Source organism: Hemicordylus capensis, chromosome 2, assembly GCF_027244095.1.
Source record: "Hemicordylus capensis ecotype Gifberg chromosome 2, rHemCap1.1.pri, whole genome shotgun sequence".
Classification (NCBI taxonomy): domain Eukaryota; kingdom Metazoa; phylum Chordata; class Lepidosauria; order Squamata; family Cordylidae; genus Hemicordylus; species Hemicordylus capensis.
This window is the reverse complement of record NC_069658.1, coordinates 401,556,671-401,583,056: the sequence shown is the minus strand read 5'-3', so window position 1 is coordinate 401,583,056 and position 26,386 is coordinate 401,556,671. Positions and strand designations below refer to the sequence as shown.

Below are 26,386 nucleotides of genomic sequence, written 5' to 3'. Positions count from 1 at the left end.
GAATATCAGTCATTATACAGAATAAAAAGCCTCATGAAACAAAACAAATCCAAGCACCATTTAAAACAGTGGCTGACATCCTGACTGATGAAGTGTGCATTCTTTGAGACCCTGAGGGCACACTACATTAGCCCCAGCGCTACTCCCTGTGCCCTCTTGCATGGACACTGTTGCAGAAGAGGGCTAAGAGTTTGTAGTGCTCCTTGTGCTCTGGAACTAATCAGAAAAATAATAAATAAGTCATCATCTCTAAGCAACATGTTTCCAATCTTACAGGTCAGTTCCGGAATGCAGGAAACCCTTCAAACTTAGCCCTGTTCTGCAATAGCATTTGTGCTATAGGATCCAGGGAGTATTGTGGGGCTAGCGCTGCGTGCCCACAGGGGCTTGACACATGCACTCTTCATTCAGTCAGGTAGTCAGCTTGTGAGGGAGGGAGCCTGTTGTACGTCCATGGAAAGCTAATTTCACAAATCAGGTGCTGCCACTAAAAAGACCCTACCACAGATATCCACCAAATGAATCTCAGTCAAAAGTCAAGCTAGAGAGCAAGGTCTCCAGTGCTGATCCAAAGGTTCAGACAGGCTCAGGGGCGTAACTATAATAGGGCAAGGGGAGACAGTTGTCTGGGGGCCCACTGCCTTGGGGGCCCCCCAGAGGCAAGTCACATGACTGACTCCCCCAGCCGCGCACCCGCCCGGGCTTCCTTCAGTTGTATTCATCCTCCGAAATTGATGTGAGTGTTAAGACCTGGAGCTACCAGAACAGCAGGTCTTTCCCGAGTACCATTCAATGACTTGCATCGTCCACAATTCACAAAACCTTTTAAAAAATAATTTAGGATGAAGAAATGTTACTTTGCTTTTTGTTACCACTATTCAGCCTCATTTAAGGTTTCTTTACTTCATGAGCTGAGCTTCAGTGAGGGGGGGCCATTTTAAAATCTGGTCTCTGGGCCCCCTCCAACCTGGCTATGCCCCTGGACAGGCTCATACAGAAGCAGGTGTTCCCTGAGGTCTCACTTGGTCACAGTTATCTAGCTCTTTAAGTCTGATCCCAGAAATGAATGATCAGCCAGTGCAGCTAGCAGAGTATAGGTGTAATATGGGCTGACTGTGTGGTATCCACACTCTGTGCCAATTGTGGCTTTCAAGCAATCTTCAAATGCAGCCCCATGTACAGCGCATTGCAACAGACCAGCTTGGCTGTGAGAAGAGCTTAGGCCACCGAGGCCAAGTACACTACATCCAGGTAGGGCTATACTTGAACCTGGTAGGATCAGGTGAGCCTCTCAAAGTGCCAGTCCATTGGCTCAGATTTTCTATGACTACTGAAGGAGAAACTCCATTTTCAAGAAAACACATCTCCTAATTATCATATAACCATCACAACTCAAATAGCTCTTTGCTTATTATTGAACAGAGAACAATTTGTTATGGGGTGGCTAACAAATAAAGAGTATTAATAATTATAATTATTATTTCTTTTTCACCCTTATAGGCTCTCAGTACAGTAAAGAAACGGGATTGTGGCTGAAGGCTAGACCCTATCGCTCTTTAGTCCCCACTATGCACCTGAGACCACTAGGAATTAACAATATGGACAGAAGGGTATGGTTGAGAACGAACCTCAGAAAATGTATCCACTTCTGCACTTTGTTCTACCTTTCCCGACATGAGCATCAGCTTGTTCATTAGTTCTTGGAGCTCCTCCAGTGAGTACTGCCGTTCCTCTTCTTGGTCACCATGGCTCTCTGGGAGAGTTAGGTACAGGACCGTGTCCAGAGAAACCTGCCAACAAACAATAATGACTGGAAATGAATTTGATTTTTTGTTTTGCTTCCACAAATATGTCCCTGGGGGCTATGCAGCCCTCGGGGTCATATTCTTGGCAGTAAACACAACTTTTGCAGCGAGGGGAGATAAGCAAAAATCACGGCCCCCTCCACCTTCCCATGTGCCGTACTGCAAGATAAGCCTGCAATGCCGGTGGTGTTCAAGGACAGAGGACAGAATTCTTGCTCCACCCTTGTAGGAAATGTTCAGCCACTGTCCACATTAGACTTCCCCCTGCCCCTGGGAATGATATTACAATTAACTGGAAGTGAAAGCAATTTAGCAATAGACCTTCTTAAAAGAATTAAGCCATTATCAATATGGCTTGGAATATTGGAGTGTTTGGTTTTAGGGTTTTTTGTTGTTGTTTTCTTGCCCAAAGTATGCCTTTTTCTTTACTAGCTCCTTCACTTTATTATAAGTGAATAAGTGTGACCTTAACAAATAGATAGCTAGAGAAAGATGAGCATAAAAGCTACAAGGAAGTGGACAATATGCCATAGGTTCCTTCAACCATGGTCTCACCTTCTGGCCTTCTGCTGGTACCCTAATTTTGTAGATTCCTTTGCTATTGATAGTAGCTGCCAGTGATATAGATGATAATTCCACAGAGCCATGGCTCTCTTTTATGGTTTTTAGCCATTCCAAGTATCGAGCAGAATCATGCTGTGGGGTATAAGCAGAATATATTATCTTGGACCCCCAATACTGTAGGAGAAGAATGGCAGTTCAGTCCCCACATAGCAAAGCAAAACCAGTTTGGTGAGGAAGCTGCAAAGCAAGAGGTCTTGAGACAGTACTTTAGTATTGAAGAACTACAAGCATTCATTTAAAGAAAAGGTTACAAATGAATGTGAAAAAGCCTGCAGCTTAATTACAGATGTAGCTCATGACTGAAGAGAGAGACCAAAAACAGCCAGCCATCTCTGGAAAGACAAAATGGAGACTAAGACTGGAAAAACAAAGAGGTGAGGATCCTAGCTCCAACAAATACAACCCATATCCAAGCACTGAGTGAAACTAGACAAGGCAACCACATATCTGAAGATGGTGATCAAGTATATGCTCATAGGGCACAGTCCTCACCCAGTCACAGAATACTTTTTAATTAAAAAACAAAACAAAAAACTCTCCCACTTTATCTCTGTGTTTAAGAGAGCACATAATATTTTTTGAAGTGCAAGTAATATTCTACTGCTTTTACCAACCAGCAATAGATGTTGCAGTTTAAGTGGCAGAAAAGTGCACACACTGTTTTTTACACTTTAGGCTTAAATAGTTAGTAGTGAACATTTGCAGTAGCTACAACTTCAACATCTCTTAACTTCAGGGCCATAACAGTCATGACACAAGAGATGAGTCAATGGATCTTTGGTTTTTCCAAAAGCAGCTGGGATTTCCCAAAAGTAATTTGTGACTGAGGACATGGTGCAAAGGCGAAGGCTTTTAATCCTGCCCCCCACCCTATGCCTATTCTCCAAAGCCAATTGCACTTCTCTGGAATTGATATTATCTGCAAAGGATAGATTAGGCAGGAGCTCATATTGTGCCTCCCCTTCCATTGCTAATAGCAGCTGTATGTAGTGTGTGTGTGTGTGTGTGTGTGTGTGTGTGTGTGTGTGTGTGTGTGTGTGTTGCCCAATGTCATGGCCCTGACCTTGAGTTACAACCAGAGATCCCTGGGCAAATTCCTGCCATTAATCCCAAACCAGCTGCTGAGGTACAGGACCGAGACAATGAACAGCCCTGGGAACCTGGACCCCCAGCGTAAAAAGGTAAGGTAAAGTGTGCTGTCAAGTTGATTTCTACTCCTGGCGTCCACAGAGCCCTGTGGTTTTCTTGGTAGAATACAGGAGGGGTTTACCATTGCCTTCCTCCCACATAGTATAAGATGATGGCCTTTCAGCCTCTTCCTATATCACTGCTGCCCGATATAGTACCAGTGGAGATTCAAACCAGCAACCTTCTGCTTGTTAGTTAAGCATTTCCCCACTGCGCCAATTAAGGTGACCCCAGAGTACTGCGCTGGATTCACCCGACATATCAAGAGCCACATGCCTTTCAATGATTGCTCACCAGTGCAGGGAATGCATCAGACAAGAGGTGGCTGAGAGTGACAAAGAGGTGTTCAGCTCCAGGAACAGGGGCGGATCCCTTAAGGATCTGCACTCTAAGAGGAAGAGGCTCACAGAGGTAGTCAGCAGACATAAAAGGCTTCGACTGAAGCTAGGCCTCTGACAGATCAACTGCCCCTTCAGAGCTATTGTGAGGTCCTGCAGACCAGGCTTGCCTTACCTTGCTGGCCACCCTCTGAGACCAGGACAGGACAACTAATGCCAAGTGAAGAACCTATATGTTGCCTCTTCCATAGCCAATAGCAGCCACATAGAGAGGAAATTTGTATCGGGAAATTGGCATGGGGAAAGGGGTAATCTTCCCTTCCACTACATTACAGCCCCAATTCAGTTTAGGTCCCCACTGCCACATAGCTACTTTTGGGAAAGGCAAAACTCACTGAGAGGTCTATTCAAGGACCTCCCACATCATGTTTAGTTTAGTTTCAGTCAATACTTTTGTGCTCTATATTATGCCAACATTAAACTCACAGTGGAAACAAAGCAAAGCTAATATCTTTAACAAATACATAGTTTCAATCAAACAGCAAGTACAAGCTGGTGTAAGAAATTACCAGTTTTGTAGGGAGATTGGGGTCACTTTCCAGGGCTTTCCACAACTTCTGCAGACATTTCATGAATTCTTCAAACCCCGATTCCTGCTTCAGCTCATAGAGCAGGGAGGAATAGCCAAGCACAGCATCATGGAAACAGGCGACACGATCCACATCCATGTCATTCTCTCCCGCAGAGATAGAAGCCAGGTCCACAAACACTTTTAGATCATTTGTATCTAAAGAAAATGAACACCATGTTTAGGTGAGAGATACTTCCAAGTTGGTCTATGAACCTTTCCTAGGAGCACTACAAATGCTGATCTTTATGCTAGAGCTTCCTGGATTTGTCATCTTGAAGGTGGGTGATTCCTTGGCTGCATTGCTCACCCTTGCTTTCTTCACCTGTCTGCAAAATTATGCTGTGACATAACCAGAGAGAGAACATCTGAGGAAATGAATCCAAAGTGGTGTCGATTTTCCTGCAATGGTGGCCTGCAATGGTAACTGAAGACACAGGCCAGATCTAGGGCTCACTGACTTAAGTGAGGAACCCTGTGGAGACTTGTTCAGACATTATCTCAGATCTATAGGATTCAACACCAATGAATGGGCAGTGAGAGAAGGACTGAATCCCAACTGGACCATCATTCCCCAAGCCTCACTGCAACTTGGGCCAATGATCAGCCAAATCCACTAAACCTAAACCTTTCAAGGCACTGTACCAAGCCCCATTCCCTGCTGGCAGCACTTTTAAGGTATTTTTTTACTCCCCTCCCACCTGATCTACCTTTAGGGAAGCCCCCCTGCACTAGTAAAAGGAAATCCTCACCAGATTCCCATTTACCAGTAGAGTTCCAAGCTGGCTCAGTTCAAACCGGGCCCGTTTCAGTTCAAACTTGGACTGGCTGAGGCCAGATTCTACCCCAAACCCATCGAGCCCGGCTCAAACTGAGCTGGCTTGCACACCCCTATAATCAAAGGCTGACAGCCAAACTCAGGAGTAATTTAGCCTGGGTGTCAGCCAATGTAAAGAATGGAAAGGAAGGAGAAAACAAATAGGAAAGGACTGTAATTGGAAAATGCAAAAGTAGAATAAGAATGGGAAAATGGAGACACTGAAGAGAAGGTGGCAATTTTTCACTATATTGCCCGTTTATGTCAGCTTTCTTGCAGATTCCAACCGGATAAGCTTAAGAGAAAACTGAGAAAACAGCAATCTGACAATTGCTCCATACATCACATACCAGCATCTTCCAAAACGTATAATATCAATTCCAGTTACTTCTTCAATGCCAAAAACCAAACCCAGTAGATGGGCATCAGTTTTACCTTCTAGAGCCTCTTTGACCCAGTTGACAAAATCCCTCCTAAGCACAAGCTCCTTGATGCATCTACAGCGTGGTTCAGTTATGTCTTGCAGCAGTTTCTGAGCATGCATCAGTTCAGGACTCATGCAAGAGAGCTTTTTTTGCTGGAAGGCTCGAAATTCATCTGCCTGAAAAGCAAATTACATGAATTAATAAGATGTATAATTCTGTATTTTTTTCCCTTTTTTAACATAGTGTAGCCACTCAGACCACAATTTTTAGCAGAAGTCCAGTAAAGTGTGCTGGAGGGGGCTTCGTAACCCAGTCCTCTTGTATCATTTAAATCATATCTCCTCAGCTGCATTAATGCCCCACAGGAGAACAAGACTACAGTACCCTGGGAAGATCTTTGATGAACAAATGGCATAAGGGGAAAGAGCAGATTTTCTTCCCTTGCACCTGTCTTGCACTTCCAATTACAACTTCAGTAGATTCGGTGGGGAGTGGGGAAGCATCATGGACCTGCATGTAAAATGCTTCACTCTAAGACATACTGCACACTCGTTTTTATTGATACATCTTTTTCTTCACTATTGAGGTATGGAGAACACCCTTTTACTCAAAAAGAAGTTCTACCATTGTAAATAAGAAAATTCACTTACTCTGAAAACTGGATATTATATTTAACAAAAGGAAAATCTCCCAGAACCTACTGTTGGCACACAAGTACATTATGTGGCCAAAAAAAAAAGGGGGGGGGAGTTTCCAGCCTCATTATTCCCCTGTAATAGTATTGAGGGAGCTGAGGAGGGCATTTGCAGGACAGAATTGGTAAGCGAGGAAGGGGAGCTTAATCTTTCCTCCTGCCTGATAATTTCTACCTGAAATGTCCACCCCAGGCAGTTCTTAGTTTCTAGACTCCCAATCCAGAAGTTGACTCATTTGGATGAAAAATTCCTACTAACTGAGGGGAAAGGCACCTTTTGAAGGCCTGGTTCTCTCATATTTAACAAGGGGAGAGCAGTTGCATACCTGCCAACATGTCCCTATTTTCCCATTCACCTATTCATCATCTCAGCACAGCATCCCTCTAGTGGCTGTTGCTGGTGTTTCCCTTGAGCTTCTTTTCCCATTGTGAGTCCCTTCAGGACATGGAACCCTCTTTTTCTGATGCAATGTTCACTTTGTGAATTTTTTGTTGAAAAAAATTGTATAATAAAAAAGAGCCATCATCAATAACCAATTATGGTGATGATGATGCCGCCACCTCAGACAAGGGGGCATCTGCAGAGGAGAACTGGTGGTAAGGACAGGGTTAAACACAGTTCCCCTGCAAGTGCATCCCCTGCATACCCCTTATCTCGCCAAATGCAAAAGTTGGCCCCTATCAGCAGAAGAACGGAATCTATGAATCTACACCTGCAACTGTTTTGATGCTATCATGAAGTCACACATTTGCTCAGCTAGGAACAGTTGGAGATACTGCTCATGATATCTCAAACAGACACCTGTCACAGAAGACTATTCATCACGATGGTCCTCTGCAGGTAGAGGGACATGGAAAATCTGTGAAGAGTTGGTCAGCTGTGTACATGTGGTGATATAGTAAGACAAAACTTGAGATAACTTCTGGTTAGTTGTGGAGAAGCAGTCAAGTTTGCCTCACTACATAAGTGGACACTACCATAAACATGTCCACCCTAAGTGGCGCAGCGGGAAAATGCTTGACTAACAAGCAGAAGGTTGCCGGTTTGAATCCCTGCTGGAACTATATTGGGCAGCAGTGATATAGGAAGATGCTGAAAGGCATCATTTCATACTGCACAGGAGGAGGCAATGGTAAACACCTCCTGTCTTCTACCAAAATAATACCACAGGGCTCTGTGGGTGCCAGGAGTTGAATTTGACTTGACAGAACACTTTAATTTTACTTACCATAAGCATAGTTAAATTTGCAGTTGGCTATCATATAAGTAGCCATTTGCACCTGCCCTCTGATCTCGAGTGCACAGGTTGCTCTACATCTGTCATGCAGCGAACCAATTACACACTGCTTATCTCACAGACCAGCTGCACATCAGCATGTCTCTGATATATGGATATGAGGCAGCATCGGATCACAGGTCACTTGAGAAGAAATGTGGGAGGGAGACTGGTTCAACAATTACCAAAGTTCATAAAGCAGACTGGTGCTTAATCTTATAGAACATCAGAGTTCCAACTATATCTGATCTTGCCTCCCACACATTCTAACTCTGGAAGATGAGAAATTGCCACAGTAAGGTGTTGTGCATTGTGCTGGAGTTCTGGACATGACGAATTGCCATATTTGTCCAACAGTAAGAATTCTCCACACTCAGTGGCGTATCGGGGGGAAACGGCGCCCAGGGCAAGCGCCCTGAAATGGCGCCCCCCCGTGCCGCCCCTCAGCCCCCACATACCTGGGCCGGCGGCTGCGCCCCAAGGGCAGCAGATCGCCGGTGGTGGCGGTGATGTGGCGGGCCGTGTCGGTGGCGATGTGGCGGGCCGTGGCGGCAGCGGCGCGTCACCCGCGGAGTGGTGGTGGCGGCGGCTGGCCCGCCGCGCCGAGTGCGGCGGTGGCTGGTGTGGTGGCTGGCCTGGCGGCGATGGGATGGCCTCCTCCTCAGTGTAGATGTAGCGGGCGCGGCCGAGCGGCGGCGCGGAGTGCAGGTGGCGACGCCGAGCCTGCCTTCTGGCCCGGCGTCGCTTCTGCGCAGGGACCTGCACAGAAGCGACGCCGGGCCAGAAGGCAGGCTCGGCGTCACCGCCTGCACTCCGTGCCGCCGCTCAGCCGCGCCCACTACATCTACACTGAGGAGGAGGCCATCCCATCGCCGCCAGGCCATCCACCACACCAGCCACCGCCGCACTCGGCGTGGCGGCCTGCCGCCGCCACCACTCCGCGGGCGACCCGCCACTGAATTGCCGCCCACATGCCCACCGCCACACTCGGCGGGCGATCCAGGGGCGGCGGCGGGGGGAGCCACTTTTTGGCGCCCCCCACATGGCCCGGCAGGGTCGTGCCCGGGGCACGTGCCCCCCTGCCCCCCTATAGTTACGCCACTGTCCACACTCTCAGACGGCTAGCATCTTTTTGCTTCCACAAGTGCTGCCTCAAACAAATCGTATGGAGCTATATGCTCGATAAGCATTTATTTTTTAAACAGTGCTGCTCTGCCACACTGAGCTGACACTCTGTGGTTAAGATGGTTCTGCAGTGGAGTAGATGGTGTCCTGGCTTCCTCCAGTTTCATGGTTCTATTCTACAGCTGAACAGCTGACAACTTCTATGATGAAGTCAGAGTACCAGACTAAATTCCAAAAGTTCCATCCAAATTATACTCAGACTCGCAGGGTAGAAGCAACACCTAGTATAAGGGTGGTCAATGGATATAAAAGGTCTAAAACGCTGAACAACTTTATACCTAAATCCACACCATCTATGCTTTTAGTAACCTTTAGCTATGACTGAAAAATGCACCAGTGCAATTTGAGGAGACTGAAGCCAGAGAGTTTCAAAAGCTCATTAGAGAGCCACAAATGAGCTCTTGGTTTCCAGAAGCATCCAAGACAGCCTCTTGAATGGTCATTTAAAGAGATATACTTACAAAGTTCAGTAAAAGCAGCAAGACCTTGAAGTCACCAGCAAGGTTCAAATCTTTCCTGACGGTGTTAATAAGCTTAGCAGACGTCACAGCCAAATGCAATTCGTGATACTGCTGGATTTGCTGAACCCTTTCATCTACCCATTCTCCACCATCTGGATGCTGCAGACCACACATAATTCGAATCTCTCTTTTTAGGTCCTCATAATGGTTAGTAAAATCGATGAAAAGAGTGTCCACCTCAACAAATGTGATATCTTCAGATTTCAGGCAATTATAGAGTCTGATTAATTCATTGTAACAGCGATTAAACAAACAGTCAAGCACTTCATCGATCAAGCCTTCACCATCTTTGCTCAGCTTCTTGGCAGCCCACTCCCAGCAATACCGGAAGACATGGCTGTCTCTAAAAAAATGCACAGTTTCAGACATGTTCTTCAGGGCTGGACTCGGGAAGTAACGAGTCTCTATTTTATCACCATTGTGGGAAACTGGTTGTCTCACTTCCACAACCTCATCCAATGCTTTAACGTCCAGATTTTCACTATGTTTCTGTTCAATTTCAGAAATATCCACTGAAAAGTAAAGATAAAAGCAAATTTTATGACAGACACTCATTTTCAAATTGTGTAACTTTATTTGTATTATATGACTCATATGATGGCATCAAACTTTACCAATTGTTTGCTTAAAGACTAATAATGAAGTTTGCATTTTCATTGTCTTCACCTTAGGTTAGTTTATTTTATAGTCAGAGAATGTTCCCCATCAGTGTTCCCTTTAACAGGGATTCCCAGATGTTGTTGACTACGACTCCCAGAATCCCCAGCTGCAATGGCTTTTGCTTGGGGATTATGGGAGTTGTTATCAACAACATCTGGGAATTCCTGTTAGAGGAAACACTGCTCCCCATGTAATTAAATGCTCCAGAGTAGAAAAACAAATTAAATAGCAAACCAGGCATCAGTACAACAGGGACAATTTTGAATCCATATTCAGTTTTCCTGTCAGCCATTAGCTCAATCCCACTGCCACTAGTTTAAAAATATGCTAACTAAACTAGAAAAGTCTGCATTGTGGAAATGAGAGAAGTTTCTGTCTTCTTTCCTTGCTTAAAACAAACCCACAAGTATTACTTAAGCAGTGTTCATGTGTTCTGTGATGCTACCTATTTAATGGGCCATTACTTGGTAAGAAAGGATTGTTGTGTAGCATCTTTGCAACCTATTTGAATAAGTCTTATGTCAACTGGGTGTTTTTAAACAATTTTTTGAAGTTGGCATGTCTTTGTGGCAGATTCAGGGCAGAAAAGGAGTTCCGGGGGCGGAAGAGTAGGTCGGGTGGTAGTGCCCCAATGCTACCACCCAAATTTCAAAGAAATGGGTGAAAGGGGTGGATTTAGAAGAAGAAGAAGTTGGTGCAAATAGGGAATAATGGGGGAATTTCAGCAGCCACATAACTCCACTTGGAGAGGGAACCAGGGTGGCCCAGAGCAGGTTGTGGTGTATTGCACATAGGGTGCCAACCACCCCACAAATGACAAGCCCATAGGGCACTGGGTTGTTTTCAGTGTCTGAAGTGTTCTGAGAGCAGATTCTCTGGTAGGAAATGAGAGTGGATTCTTTCTAGTTTATTCAAGTATTTAAGTTTATTAATCATTTTGCATGAAAGAGGATTATGAATGAAAAAAGATGAGCAGTGATAGTGGATTCTTTGAAATCTGGGTGGTAGCTTCCTTGCACCCATTGGGCACTACCACCCACTACAACCAGCTCTGGGCCACCCCAGTGCCCCCCTGGGGAGGGGTGAAATCTGAGGCTAATGAAATCCCCTTTAATCCTTATGGGAAAAAGCTTAAAGATGCACAAACCTCAATAAATAAATAAATAAATCACCCCTTTGCTCAATTTCTTTGAAAGTTGGGTGGTAGCTTCCACCTATTGGGCACTACCACCCACCCCACTCTTTTGCCCCAGAACCCCTTCTCCCCAAATAGATTTGGAAAATTTGGATACAAATCAAATCTGGGGTGATTCGGGGGTGGGGGGAGATTTGGACCCAAAACAAATCGGGGGGTGATTCGGTTTGGGTAGAAATCGAATCAAAAAATTGATTCTTGCACATCCCTAGTAAAAACCTTAATACACAAAGTAGGGTTTGTAGCGGAGTGATTTGAATACCATTTGCTTTGGCAGGCTAGCAGGCTGTGTCTCAGCTGAATATTTTAGATAAGCAAAATATCTCAATTAAATTAGCTTTTGGTCTGACAGTTTTCCTCCATTTTGGAGAGCTTCTACTGCCTTCTCAATCCCCAGTTTTGCTATACTTCCATTTTAAGATTTAGGGGCAAATGAATAGGGATGTGCGAAACGTTTCGGATACAAAACGTTTTGTACCCAAAACAGCCTGTTTCGGGTGTTTTGTAGACAAAACAAAACACCCATTTTCCAGATCCAAAAGTTTTGTATACAAAACAAAATGTTCCTGTTTCGGCTACAGAACGTCTTGTTGTTTCGGACCTCCATTTTGTGGTGATCTCTGAGTCAGTCTCCATTTTGTGTTTGACATCTCTTTGAATTTCCCACCCTTCCAGCCTTCTGATCAGTGACCTAAATCATGGGCTGACCTGCTGACAATTCCCTCCTTGTTCCTCATTGGCTCTTTTGCTTCTTGCCACTCTTTACTGACCCCACATTGGCCAGGGGAAGGATTGCTAACCCATGGGGTGCTGGGTTCTGTTGATTCTGTGGTGTTCTGAGTGTAGATTTTCTGGTAGCATATGAGAGTGGATTCTTGTTTTTCACTGAAAATCTCATATGCTACCAGAGAATCTACAATGAACACCTCAGAAACAACAAAACCCAGTACCCCACAGGCTTGTGGGTGTGGGGGTGGTTGGCACCCTATGTGCACTACACAACCCCTCGCTCTGGGCAACCCCAGTGCCCCCCAAGTGGAATTATGGGGCTGCTGAAACCTCCATTATTCTCCATGGGAGAAATCTTAAAGAAACGTAAACTTCAACAAATCACAAAATATCAGCCCTTTGCCCAATTCCTTTGAAATAATTCTGGAAGTTTCCTTGCCCCCATTGGGCACTACCACCCACCACACTCTGTTCTGGGTCATCCCTTTCCCCTTGATTTGAAGCGATACATTTGCTGGAATCCCCATTATTCCCTATGGGAAAATTCTTAAAGATGTGTAAACTTAGAAAAAATTCACAAAAAAGAATCAGCCCTTTGCCTAATTCCTTTGAAATTTGGTTGGTAGCTTCCACCCATTGGACACTACCACCACCACCCACTCTTTTTGCCCTGGGACCCTTTTAAAAAATCCAAATCGATTCGGATTTGGATTCGGAAAATTTGGCTACAAAACAAAACAGGGCTGATTCGGATTCGGAAAATTTGGGTACAAAACAAAACGGGGATGTTTCGATTCGGATACAAATCAAAACAAGAAAATTCCAAAATGCACACCCCTACAAATGAACAATAATTGCAAGAACTTGCCACTGAAAGTGTATAATGTAATGTTACAATGGTTCATTTACAAAGTGTTACCTTTTACAACATCTTGCACATTCCTGCACATGTCCAAGAGAGATCCCAACCATTTTTGCTCTGTTTTGACACATAATGCTTCTTCCAATCTCAGTTTGAGCACCTCTTCTAGTTTCAACATTTGCTTTTGTTTCTCCATGGGTAAAAGAGCATTACTCACTGAAGTGAAAATTGCAAATTGCAGCAGTCAGTATAACACAGGAATATAAGAAACTGCCTTATGCCAAGTCAAACCATTGGCCCATCTAGTTCAATATTGTCTACACCAACTGACTCTCCAGTGTTTCATTCAGGAGTCTTTCCCAGACCTACCTGGAGATGCCGGGCATTGAACCTGCAACCTTCTGCATGCAAAACACATGCTCTACTACTAGGAATGTGCACGAACTGAGGTTCGTGCACTGGTTTAGCACTGAACCAGTTTAATGCCAAGGGGAACGGAGTGGCAAGCGGATATTTTTAAACAGAGGGAAGTTCTCTACTGCCAAATGCAGCTTCCTGCAGCTGCAGCACTTGTTCCAAGAACCCATGCATGGCACCAGCAAAAACATGACGTCCGAGCATGCAACATGTACATGCTGGCACCATGCACAGGTTCTTGGCACGAGCGCCACCACAGCAGGAAGCTGCATGCCACAGCAGCAAACAGATAAGGAGCTGCCCTCCTCTTCCCACTCACTGCTCCCCCTTCTTATGACACCAAACCAGCAGGGACGGATTAACCTCTTTGACATCTATAGGCAAAGAGGATTTTGCTGCTGCAGGGAGGCGGAGCGCGAGGGGAAATCCCCCCCATTTGCCTATAAAAATTGCCGCTGCTGTGGCAGGATGGAGCACAGTCTTGGTGGCAGGGCTGGCTACAAGAAGGGTGGAGGGGGGCAAGGAGGCGAGAAATGTACCCCTTTTTCTTTACCCTTTACAGTGCCTATGTGCTGCAAATAGAATATTCCTCCATGGCGGGGGCGACTGCCATGGCTGAAGCTGTGGCAGCATGGTGGCCACTCTGACCATTCCCCATCCCCCCATTAGCATCACAAAGGGGGGCACCCAGGCAGGCTCACAGCTCAGCTCTGAAGCCGAGTGAGCTCTCCTCTCTCCCTCATTTCAGGCAGCAAATGGATGAAATGCCGGAGAGCTTGCATGGGCTCTCTGGAGCTTGAGGCCATGCCCCCTTTGTATGCAGCTGCCCCTGCCCGAGAAGCAAGGCAAAATTTGAGGAGCAGCAACTTACTGCTCCTCAAATTTTGCCGCTGCAAGCAGGCGACCCTACTGCCTATGCCTTAATCCACATATGCAAACCAGTGCACAAATCTCAGTCCGTGCACATCTCTATCTACCACTGAACTACAGCTTCAGTATAACATCCTTGCCATTGGAAAATAGCTTGAAATCATGCTTTCGCACTTCCAACACAAACCATTATCACCCCATTCTAATTATGGTCAATTGCCAAAATGAACCCACTATTTTGATTACATTTTACCCACCCAACCCACATTTCACCCATTTTATATATGCAGAAAAACCCTCTTACTTAATTTCCAAATCGACAGAAATCGTTTCTCATGCTTTTTAATTACTTCCAAATGTTTAATTAGGATACATCCTGTCATGAGTTCTTCAGAAATCTTTGTATGTATAGAGTTGGCAATGGTCATTAGCTCATTGGCTTCATCAGTAAGTTGGTTCATGATGTTTCCATCAGCACCTGCCAAATGAGTCAAGTATTTATTTACTTTTAAGCAATTAAATAGTCCTTATTCTTAGGCTTTTAAATGTTAAAATTAATGTCATCCCTCATATGAGCAAGAAGGAAATGCACGCAACGTAACAATTTCGAGTCTCCACACTTCTCCCTGAGCTATGTCCAGAACATTACAAATTTAGATACATGTTTCACTTTTCTGGACTCCCTCCTACAACTCTGAAACACTTATTTCCAAAGAGCAAATATCACACATATACACAAATTATAACCCCATGCAGACAACTCCTATCAAAGAAAATAATAATAAAAATTAATAAAATACTATTATTTCTTGTTTACACAGTCAGACAGGTGTTATTGACTGGTTTGCTTTATCCAGACATCGAGTCCTTCCTAAGGACCTGGGATGGCTGAATTTTATTATCAATGTTGTTACTGTTATTATAGATATTGTTGCAGAATATAGGCTGTTCCCAGTAAAGTTGCTTTTTGTAATTGGCTGATGGTGATTTCTGTGGTCCCTATGGTGCTGAGGTGCTCTTCAAGGTCTTTTGGAACTGCACCCAGGGCGCCAATGACCACTGGGATTATTTTGGTCTTTTTCTGCCACAGCCTTTCAATTTCAATTTGTAGATCTTTGTGTTTTGTTATTTTTTCTATTTCTTTTTCTTCTATTCTGCTATCCCCTGGTATTGCTATGTTGATTATTTTAACTTGTTTTTCTTTCTTCTCGACTACAGTTATATCTGGTGTATTGTGTGGCAGATGTTTGTCTGTTTGTATTCGGATGTCCCATAATATTTTTGCATCTTCATTTCCGACAACTTTTTCAATTTTATGGTCCACCAATTTTTGGCTACTTTTGGCCAATTTTGATGGACTTGCAGCATTCCTCTTCCACCTGAGCTGCGAGGGAGGTAGAGCCTATCTACATCACTGCAGGGGTGCAGAGCATGATTGATGGTCATTATTTTCCTGGTCTTACGATCTAGCGTCTCTAGCTCTGCCTAGGTCCGGTCTATTATTCCTGCAGTGTATCTTATAACAGGTATAGCCCAGGTGTTTATGGATTGTATGGTGTTCCCACCATTGAGTTTGGACTTGAGGATTTTTTTTAACTCTCCTGATGTATTCACTTCCAATTTTTCTTTTCACTTCAGTGTGTGCAATGTTATCAGCCTGGAGAATGCCCAAGTATTTGTAATGTTCTTTCTCTTCCAGGTTCTTGATCTTGCTTCCAATGGGCAGTTCTATTCCTTCTGTTTTTGTTATTTTTCCTCTGTTCATTATTAATGCAGCACACTTGTCTAGTCCAAACTGCATTGCTATATCACTACTGAATATATGGACAGTGTTTAGCAGTGATTTGATTTCTGACTGGGACTTTCCATATAGCCATGTACAGCACATGGTTTATTTTACTTGATGTTTTAGATGTTTGGTATCTGAGGCTTGTTTTGTTTAGTATTTGTGAAAGTGGAGTCATGGCGATTACAAACAACAGAGGGGATAGTGAGTCCCCCTGGAAAATGCCTCTTCTAATGCTAACCTGTCCAAGTGTCTCACCATTGATTGTTAACTGTGTACTCCACATGCTCATTGCTTTTTAAAAAATAAATATCTGAATGTTTTTGCTGACACCAGTTGTTTCTAAACATTTTAGTATCCATGTGTGAGGCAATGAGTGGAAGGCTTTCTTGTAGTCAATCCATGCAACACTTAGATTTGTTTTCCTTCTCTTGCAGTTTTCTAAAATCATTTTGTCAATCAGCAGCTGGTCTTTTGTGCTTCTGGTGTTATCATCATCATCATCATCCCCCTTCCCCTCCCCACCAGATTTCCATAAACACAACAGAAATCTCATGAGTGGCTCTTAAGTGATTTTCCCTTTCCATAACATACACTCTAAATTAAAGGGGCACTCCTATGCCCTTTTAGTTAAGGCATATGAAAAGAAAAGGCTGCACTGTTATAAGCCTCAAAATTCAATTGCTTATAAATAGAACTTCTGTTGAGTCAATAAACTGAAATGTAGAGAGTGTGATATACTTGAAGAGTTCTACAAACATATCTAATTTCAACAACATCAGATAAAAATGTCCACAGCTACAGTAAGTTAGAAGGTGCTGAATATTGACACTTTCACCTTTCCCCAAAAATCTTTTATCCTGGTATATCATACTGTATATTTTTCAAATTTTGATCAAAATGACTGATGTAATCTGTTCAGGCTTGTCTGGTAATACAATCCTTTGTTGGTTTGATGAAGTTTTGACCAGCTACTGTATTTAAAACTTACTAAGGTGTTCTTGCCCCATTAAAATCAATGGCTAGCAATTGCTGGCAAAGTTATACAGAGTGTGTCTGGTTTGACAAGGAAATCAAAGTTTGCCAGTACTCTGAGATAGCAGGGGGAAGACACGAAATGGATTCAATTGCAAGTGTGATGTTTATTCTATTACTTATGGAATGTGAACTCTCAGGGAAGAAAGAGAGGGGAGACATGAAATGGGCAGTTGGGGAAAGCCAGCTAGGTAGTTAGAGCAGTGTGGAGGAGAACCACGGCGGGGTGGGTCAATTATCTTAACTATTTCTCAAGTGAGAGCCACTTTAGCATAAGAGCCATTTTCCACCTTCATGCACTGCTGTGCTTTTCGCAGTGCCAGGGGCAGTGAGGAGGCCCTCTAAAAAAACTTCTAACAGTTCCCTGTGAAGCCCCAGCACCATCTTGAAAATCTATGCCCAGAGTGTTGGGAAGTGTCAGTCTTCCCAGCACCTTTCCCCACAGATTTCTATGGCCAGAGCGCTGGGAAGGAAGACACTTTCGATCACCTTTCAAGATTGTGCTGGGACTTTATGGGACTCTGTTATTCTTGTAGCTCCTCCTGCCTCCAGTGTTGGGGAAAGCACAGCACTGCACTGAGGTGGGAAATGGCTCTCACACTAGATTTTTGTGTGTGTTTCTGTGTGTGCACCTTCCCAGATACTGTATCTGGGCTCTTCCATGGCAAGATGAAGAATTTCTGGAAACCGTGGCTACCTCGGCCAGAAGAGAACCACGAGAATCACTTCTGCACCGAGTAGGTGGATGTGGCAGAGTAAGTGGATTAGGAGCGGCACTGGAGGAAATGCGTACAGGAGTGCCTGGGGCTGCCGACAGAGTGCTTCCACCCATTTGCAGGGGAAGTGAGAGAAGAACCTCAGGAGCTAAGCCTTGGACCAAGATGCGAAGATGCCAAGATGTTGGCTGACCCAACAGTGAGCAACATCTTGGGATTGAGTTTCCAGTCTGCTGGGTGGAGATCTTGCCAGCTGAGCCAGTCCACCTGGGTGTTGAAAAAATCGCTGACATGATAGGCTAGAAGAGAGGCAACGTGTGTCTCTGCCCAGGACAGAAGGAGGACTGTTTCAGCACATAATGACTTGGAGTGAGTCCTCCCTTGGTTATTGACATGGGCCTCGGCCATTGTATTGTCTGTTTGAATGAGGATGTGATGGTGAAGTATCCTATCCTAGAAGGCTAGGAGGACCTGGCAGATGGCCCAAAGCTCCAGCCATTTTATGCTGTGTTTGGCTTCCTGAAGTGACCATTTTCCCTGGGTTGAGAGGTTGTTGCATTGGGCTCCCTAACCCAAAAGGCTGGCATCCATCACGATGATGGTGCGGGGTGAGTCCAGGAATGGATGGCCCATGTTCAGATGGGAATCCTGAAGCTACCACCTAAAGGAACCTCTGAATGATGGAGAAAGCACTAGTCCGACACATTTCATTTGTGCAATGGCCAATTTGTGAGGGAGAGCCAGCGTGGTGTAGTGGTTAGAGTGCTGGACTAGGACCGGGGAGACCCGAATTCAAATCCCCATTCAGCCATGAGACTTGCTGGGTGACTCTGGGCCAGTCATTTCTCTCTCAACCTAACCTACTTCACAGCGTTGTTGTGAGGAGAAACTTAAGTATGTAGTACACCGCTCTGAGCTCCTTGGAGGAATACAATACAATACAATACAATACTACAGGGGACAGAGCTGGAAGCATGCGCAGGGGATCACTTCCAGGAAAGAAACCATCAGCCCCAGGAGTTGAGCCAGTCAAAGCAACGGGACCGACCTCAGAAGCAGCACCTATTGAATGAGTGACTGAAGCGTGTCTATCTGATCCTGAAAAAGAGATGGTTGTCCAGGGTGCCTATGAAAACTCCCAGATGCAAGATATTGTTGGAGGGGATCAGGTTGCTTTTGGCCATGTTTATGAGGAATCCTTGGGGAAGCCGGGGTAGATGGAAGTTTAGTTTTCAGGGCTCCGTTGTTCCCAGGAGTCACTGGAGGCAGAGGTGCAGAAGTGGGAGACTCCACTGCATCTCCAAGCCCTAAAAGCCATTCCAGCAATGGGATGTTGTTCTTGCTGGCCAGAGGAGGAAGTGCCTCAGAGGCTGAGGGAATGAATGCATCCAGTTGTGGCTGTTCCTGTCTGTTCGGACCTGCAGGGGGCCCTTTCTTTTGGGGGGGTATTCTGGCCCACAGGGATGGAGAGGACATCTTTCTCCAGGAGAATGATGTTGGGCTCTTCCACAGGCTCTTGGGCAGAGGGATAGGGGACAGAAGCATTTTTTGGTGTGTGTTACCAAGGCCGGTGAGTCATCCACGGGCATCTTGGAAGCTCCAGATGAGCTTCCACTTGGGCTCCAGTGCAGACCGTGTAGATCATGGCAGTCCCAAAGCTGCAGTGTGTACTGGTGCGGCATGGAGAAGCATAGGGACATGAAAAATGCCTGTCTTTTTTGGCTCCAAGAGGGCCGAAGAGGAGGGAATGAACAGAAGAGAGGAGATCACCAACAGAGAAAACAAATGAAGGGCTTTTAAAAAAAAAAGAGGAAAAAGACAAGGGTTCAAAGACTGATAAGGCAGGAAGGAATGCAGGAAAAGGAGGAATGGAAAAAATAAGAAGGGCCTAAAAGTGAGAGCTAGAAGCCGGCTAGAAGAAACTACCTTTTCTGGAGCGAAGCAGGACAAATTGAACTGGGAGGGGCTATCCTCTTCCACCTTTTAAAGGCTTTGCCTAGGTTGTTTGTCCTGCCCTCTGGAGCATGCGGGGAGGATAACTCACTTGAGATGTCCTCACTCAGCAGCTGAGAAGGGAATTTGACCTTAGGTCTTCCCGGTTCTAGTTCAACACTCTAACCACTATACCACACTGGTTCTACTACGCTGTTGTAAGACTCCATTACAATGCAGAATATGCTCCAACTGTTTTAGAAATATATATAATATGATACAATTCATTAGGGGCCTCACCATAATTTAGGATGCATGTGCGAAGAACATGTGCCATGGGGTCCCAAATGGCTGCCTCCCCTGTGCAGTGTGTGGGAGAAGCCAGAAGCAAGAGGGACAGTCAGGAGAGGGAACACTGGTGGAGAGAATGGGCAGCAGAATGGTACAAAGGGGCGATTGTGAGGGAAAGAAGATGCACGGAGCAAAGGGGCAAAAAGATGGAAGAAATGGGGAGCAAAGGGGCAGTGGGGGGAGGGAAGTAGTGAAGAGCAAAAGGGGTGGCAGGATTTGCACATAGGTCATCTTCAGCCTGGCTATGCCACTGCACTTCACTGCATTACGTTGCATTCATTAGAATCAACACGAAATGTGACATTGAGATGAGTATTGGATTGCCAACACTGTAATGGTAAATTTCCTTTCCACAAACCGATTAATTAGCCGGTTTCTGACCAGAGTTAAGGTTTCCTAATTTTGGTTCAAGCTCCGCAAAGCTAAGTAGTTGGATCCAAAGACTGATGCCTTAACAAATGTGCCACATGAGCGGTACTGACATGTGAACAGCTGTGATGTTGTGCAATGTCACAAACTGCTCGCTGTTTGCTTGCTTACAGCTTACCCTATGTGCATCCACACTTTTTCTTGGTTTGAGCCTCAAAAACCAATATAGAATAGAATGCCTGGCACCAGCAAAGATGTCCCACATTGTCCTATGAAGCCTGTGTGTTGCTAGAGGAATTCTCCTTTGAGTTGACCCATGATTGTCTGTTGTTTACATCAGTAGTCTGCAGGATGGGTTCAACCTGGGTTCTTTTCTAGAACCCTTCAACATCCTTCAACATCCTGACAAAAAAACCTTCAACATCCTGACTCAACACAAAGGAAATTTCATGGTATACTCTAGTAAAGGCTGGATAGCAGCACCATTCTCTGCTTGTTCCACACTCAGGGAGAAAGGTTATCCGATACTCCTCTATCACTGGCTATTCTGTTGGAGACTATAGACTAGGAGATGCTAGAAGGTGTTCCCATAGACTATAGAAGACTAGTAGGTGAGATCCACTGTTGACTGGGCAAAGTCATTTTGGGTAGATTACACTCATAGGAAAGTTCAAGAAATTAAATATACATAATAGAGTTTTTTATTCATGTGGTTAGGGAAGTTAAACGTTTGAAATTTGTAGGATTTCAAATTCAAATGTTATTCATTTTATTGAACATTGACCATATATAGTAAATTTAAATCTTTGAATCTGAGAAAGATATTCTTTTCTTGGGCATGATGTTGTTTTGAAATTATAGATCTGGTTACTGAGTGTTAAAAATACACTGAGAACAACAGCAATTAAAATATGATTATATTCAGAATTTCTTCTAACAAATAAAAAAACCCCCAAAGCATATTCTGGTGTTAAAAGTAGCGCATTCAGCTAATTTGAGTGGCAGGATTATTTATGCACAATTTGGTATCTGTAGGTTATCAATAAGTATGACTTTATTCCACAGCAACATATTCAAAATAGATGGTAGTGTCACCAATGTCTTCTGTAGTCTCTGGTCACTTCCAGTTCTGTTTTTAAAGCCTCAGCTAGCACACAAAGCACCAGAAGAGGAGGATGAGAAGAAGGACACCTGCTCCAGCAGGTGAAGGGGATCACATGGGTACCCCAGCCAGGGAGGCTTGCCCTGGCACTCCCAGGGACTGACTACATTGCCCAGCCATAGCAGTTCCCCTGCTGAATGACACGAGAGTTCAAGTTGCTTATTCTGGATCTGGAAATGTAACATAATGGGGCTTTCCTGCAAAATCTAGTAAGGCAGCCGTTTTCACACTTGTGATGCCAAATGTTCGGCTACAACTCCCATCATCCCCAGTCACAATGACCAAGGATGATGAGAGTTCTAGTCCAACAACATCTGGCAATGCAAGTTTTTGAAAACCACTGCAGTATAGTTCAGATGCTTCGTAAGGCAGTAGACAACCAGGACAACTTTACTGGTGCCAGGTATTCCATTCTCTACATCTTGATTTGGGCCTCAGAAAGACCAAGGCAAAGTATGGGTACATGGAGGGCCAGGTGTAAGCAAGCAGAGTTTGTGTATTTGCACAACATTACTGATCACATGGCAAATCTGTTAAGGCATCAGCCTTAAGTTCGTTTCCCAGCTTTGTGGAGCTTGAGCAAAAATGAAATATTCTCTATTATTTAGCACAGTTTTGATGATAAATAATGTACTTTCCTCTATTCGTTGTTATTATACAAGATTCCCCACAGTCCCCAGAACTCTTCTATTAATAAAATGCTACATATAAATACCACTGAAGCTGAAAAGATGTTCCATGTCTGGCCAAACAAGCAGATGATTCAGGACTCCTTCCAAATCTGCCACAGGGTTCCCTGCCCTGTCAGTTGGCCACGACTTTTTGATAACAGCAGATACAAGTTTGCCTGGCTTGCTCAGGTTGCTAGAGAATCTTATCTGGCCAAGGAGGTTACCCTTGAAAACATAAAAACATATGCAGTACTGGATAGCAGTGAGTTCATCATATTGCAAGTTCTCAGATTTGGAGCCCAATCCTACTCAAGTTCACCAGTTTCAATGAACCTTACTCCCAAGCAAGTGTGAAAAGTATTGCACACTTAATTACATGTAAACTGCTAAAGCAGTCAAAGCTAACCAACCCCAAGCTTGGAATCATATTGTAAACAAAACCTGGTTTGAAGTGGCCAGAACACTGGCTTCGATAGGAAATGCCCTTGAAGGTATCAGTTTCCCAATCCATATGATTTTTCTCCTTTACACTTTGGGGTTTTTGTTGTTGTTGTTGTTTTTACAGCTGTTCGAGCAAATCCCTTGTATTCTTTTCTTCAGATGAAATAAGCACATCTCTGAATAGTCTCTACAGACCAGTAATGGCTGGAAAGTGACAGTTGTATTTGAAGGATTGTAGATACTCTACCTGGTTTGCTAAATCAATAGCATCTATAGCGCACACTTCAAAAATGTTGCCAATCAGAGGGTCAAGTTTTTTAAATGTTTGTTGGTAACGGCAATAGGCTTTAATCTGTCTAGTCACATTTTCCTATTAGGGAACAGAAGAAAAACAAAAGTGCATTTCCAACTCCAGACATTTAGATTTATCAGAAGATGAAAACATTGAATGGGAAGAAGTTTACAACAAAAGAATATCAAGTGAATAAGTAGCACTTCTAATTATTGCAAAACTATTTTAAAAGTAGCTCTGTCCTTTCAGGTTGTAAACTGTGCAGGGTATAGGTTGTCTACTGTATGTTCTCTAGGCAACTCCATTGAATAGGTCCAAGGGAGAAAACAATCCCATCTTCAACACACCAACACAAGATATTAGAATAAATTCAAGCCTTTCTACAAGCAAAGCCAAATATTCAGTTTCTGCCCAAGGCCATATACACAAAACCTGCATAGTCTTTTGAAAGTCCAAATATTAATTGTCAGCAAAAAAAAAAAAGTAATGGAAAACTAGACTTATCCTTAGTTTGATTTAATGATGGTAAAACAGGATACAAGGAAAAGAGTTACAAAATGCAATACATTCTTACTATTTGTATTCTGCTTTTTAATGAAAAAGTTCTCAAAGCAGCTTACATAGAAAAAGATTAAGAATAATGTCCCCTGTCCCCCAAAGGGTTCACAATCTAAAAAGAAGCACAAGGCATACACCAGCCACAGTCACGGGTGGGACGCTGTCCTTGAACCGAATAGGGCCAGTGGCTCTCCCCCTGCTAAATATAAGAGAATCGCCACTTTGAAAAGGTGCCTCTTTGCCTAGTTAGCAGGGAATGTTTACAGGGCTGGTGTCAGGTTGTTCTGGACCCTGGAGCAAAGCCCAGAGCTGAGTCCTTGAAACCCTGCTGCATCTATGGCAAGCTGATCATGCATGGCTAAGCTCCTCCTCCCCTCACTCTTGGAGGATGGAAAGAGAAGCTGCTGCCAAGACCTTCAACAGTAATAACTCCTCCCCTGCCACCACCACTGGGCTTTCTCTCAAAGACCCCAGAATCATTGCATAGGCCTAGAAAACAGTCAATTGGCTGGTAGGGAAGGTGAGGAGAAGAGAAGCTGTCACACAAGTGTCAATTTGCATGGTAGCTCTTCCTACTCCCATCCTCCCCACTGGCCTCCCACCATGCATCCCTAAGCCCCACCATGTTGCAGGGGCCTCTTGGGGACACACACATTTGCAAATGTGAATTCTTAGCAGCAAAGGCAGTGGTAGTGCATTTTGGCCAACTCACACTGCTGCATGGGACTGGTCATGTCTCAGGTGGTTAGGCATACCTGACCTGGCTCACTCATAATGTCAGTGCTGGTTTCCAAACATTTTATAATGGAAGTTAACATAGCAGCATAACAAAGGGCCAAACTACATATTTACAGCGTTGCATGCATGTGTATTTTTAAAAAAGAAGAGCAGCCACAAGGAGACCTGGTCAGTAGAGATATGAAAGGAACTGGTCCATGCACCCCTGGGAGGGCGGGAGGGCACTCTAGAAAGGGAGTGCCGAACAGGTTTTGTGCACAACCCTACTGGTCAGGCTCAAGACTAGCATGCGGAGAGGGGTACTTAATTCTTTCAATCTCCACCATTGTTCCATGGAAGAGGAAGCTTCCTTCTTGGAGCAAATTGTTTTGGGGAATATTTTTGTCTAATCTGCAGCAAAAAAAAGGGTTACCCCCTATTCTTCATGGTCCCAATTTCGATTGGGTGTTCCACAGTTGCTGTTTTAAAAGAAAAGCACAAAAAAACACATGCAAGCCTTGTGTGTAGTTTGGCACAAAGTGTAGTTTATAATGTATGATTTGGTTATACTAAGAATTCACTGTTCGCATATATGTCTAACTTTAACAGTTTTCCCAACTTCACATGAAAAGTTTAATCTAAATATCATTTCCATGCATCTTTGTACCTGTTTGATTCTGCCTTTCATATCTGTATTTAACATTTCCTTCCATTTCTCCATCAAATCCTCATCAGGAAAGCATATTTTTAAAAAGTGATCCCATACCTAAGAAAGAAATTATTATTTTAAAGTTAAAAGCAAATAAATGAAGGCAACAGTACATTTATTCAACTGATGTACCAAAATTTTCCCACCTTCAGCCCTTCAATGCATCATCTATAAAGAGACAAGATATGCCTTCAAGGTATAAGTAACAGACCAATGATTATCAAAAACCTATGCTGAATGTCAAGTTACTCCCCTTCCTACTGAAGAAAGGTAAGCACAATTAAACTAAGGCCCTTCTATCACTACTGGACTCAAGCATCCTAAAGTAATCCTGCCTCAAAAGGCAAGGCAACATATATATGTTTATTTATTCATCGTATTTATATACTGCCTGATATGTATATCTCTAGGCAGTGTACACAATTTAACACACAACAAATATAAAACCGAGTAAAAACAATTATAACAATTTCACAGAATAAACACAATTGAACAGTTTAAAATTTAACAGTTTAAAACATATTGATAACACCCTGCACCAAATATCCTGATTATCTCTCCCAATAGTTTCCTGCAGATGTTAAAGAGCATCAGAGACAGTATGGAGCCAATATATCACCCACTCACCCCACACATAAGAGCAAACAAGTTTGATTCCTTTCACCTTGGTTTCTCTTTCCTTTTGTCTCATTACCACCTGATCTGTAGAGATACTTCATAGACATTAAGGGAGCTGGGGGGTAGGGGCATACCAATATATCTCCTCTTCCGATACTCCAGTTTTGTGTCTAACACCACCACAGTCCTTACAATCAAGAACATTAAGTAAATAGATTGCTTGCCTCCCTCTCCTAATGGGCAATTCTGAACCCACTGGCCTGCTCAATGCAATTAAGACATTAGCAGACCATGAGTGTGCACATTCTCCTCTCAGCGTGCCATTCATCAATCATATAGAGGGGTTGGTTTGTTCAAGCCACTCTTCTACACACACTACAATTATTAGAAATTAAGAACAGCCCTTCTGGATCAGGCCCAAGGCCTATCTAGTCCAGCATTCTGTTTCACACAGTGGCCCACCAGATACCTCTAGGAAGCCCACAGGCAAGAGCTGAGGGCATGCCCTCTCTTCTCCTGTTGCTTCTCTGCAACTGGTATTTAGAGGCATCTTGCTCCTGAGGTTGGAGGTGGTTTATAGCCCTCAGACCACATCCTCCATGAATTTATCTAAACCTCTCTTAAAGCCATCCAGGCTGTTGGATGTCACCACATCTTGTGGCAGAGAATTCCACAAGTTGATTGTGCATTGTGTGAAAAAGTACTTCCTTTTGTTGGTCCTAAATTTCTTGGAAATCAGTTTCACGGGATGGCCCCTGGTTCTAGTGTTATATGAGAGGGAGAAGAATTTCTAT

General features: G+C 44.0%; 1 protein-coding gene across 1 annotated transcript in view; it reads right to left on the bottom strand.

Moving 5' to 3' along the window:
- Window positions 1-26,386, bottom strand: part of RNF213 (ring finger protein 213) — a 225,636-nt gene that overhangs the window by 146,512 nt on the left and 52,738 nt on the right. The window contains exons 13-22 of the mRNA XM_053293465.1: window positions 24,933-25,031; window positions 22,946-23,068; window positions 22,302-22,482; window positions 14,540-14,713; window positions 13,006-13,164; window positions 9,443-10,014; window positions 5,836-6,001; window positions 4,525-4,742; window positions 2,361-2,501; window positions 1,629-1,790 (exon numbers count right to left, since the gene is read on the bottom strand). Of these exons, the coding sequence (XP_053149440.1) occupies window positions 1,629-1,790; window positions 2,361-2,501; window positions 4,525-4,742; window positions 5,836-6,001; window positions 9,443-10,014; window positions 13,006-13,164; window positions 14,540-14,713; window positions 22,302-22,482; window positions 22,946-23,068; window positions 24,933-25,031 (1,995 nt within the window). The remainder of the gene's footprint in view (window positions 1-1,628; window positions 1,791-2,360; window positions 2,502-4,524; window positions 4,743-5,835; window positions 6,002-9,442; window positions 10,015-13,005; window positions 13,165-14,539; window positions 14,714-22,301; window positions 22,483-22,945; window positions 23,069-24,932; window positions 25,032-26,386) is intronic.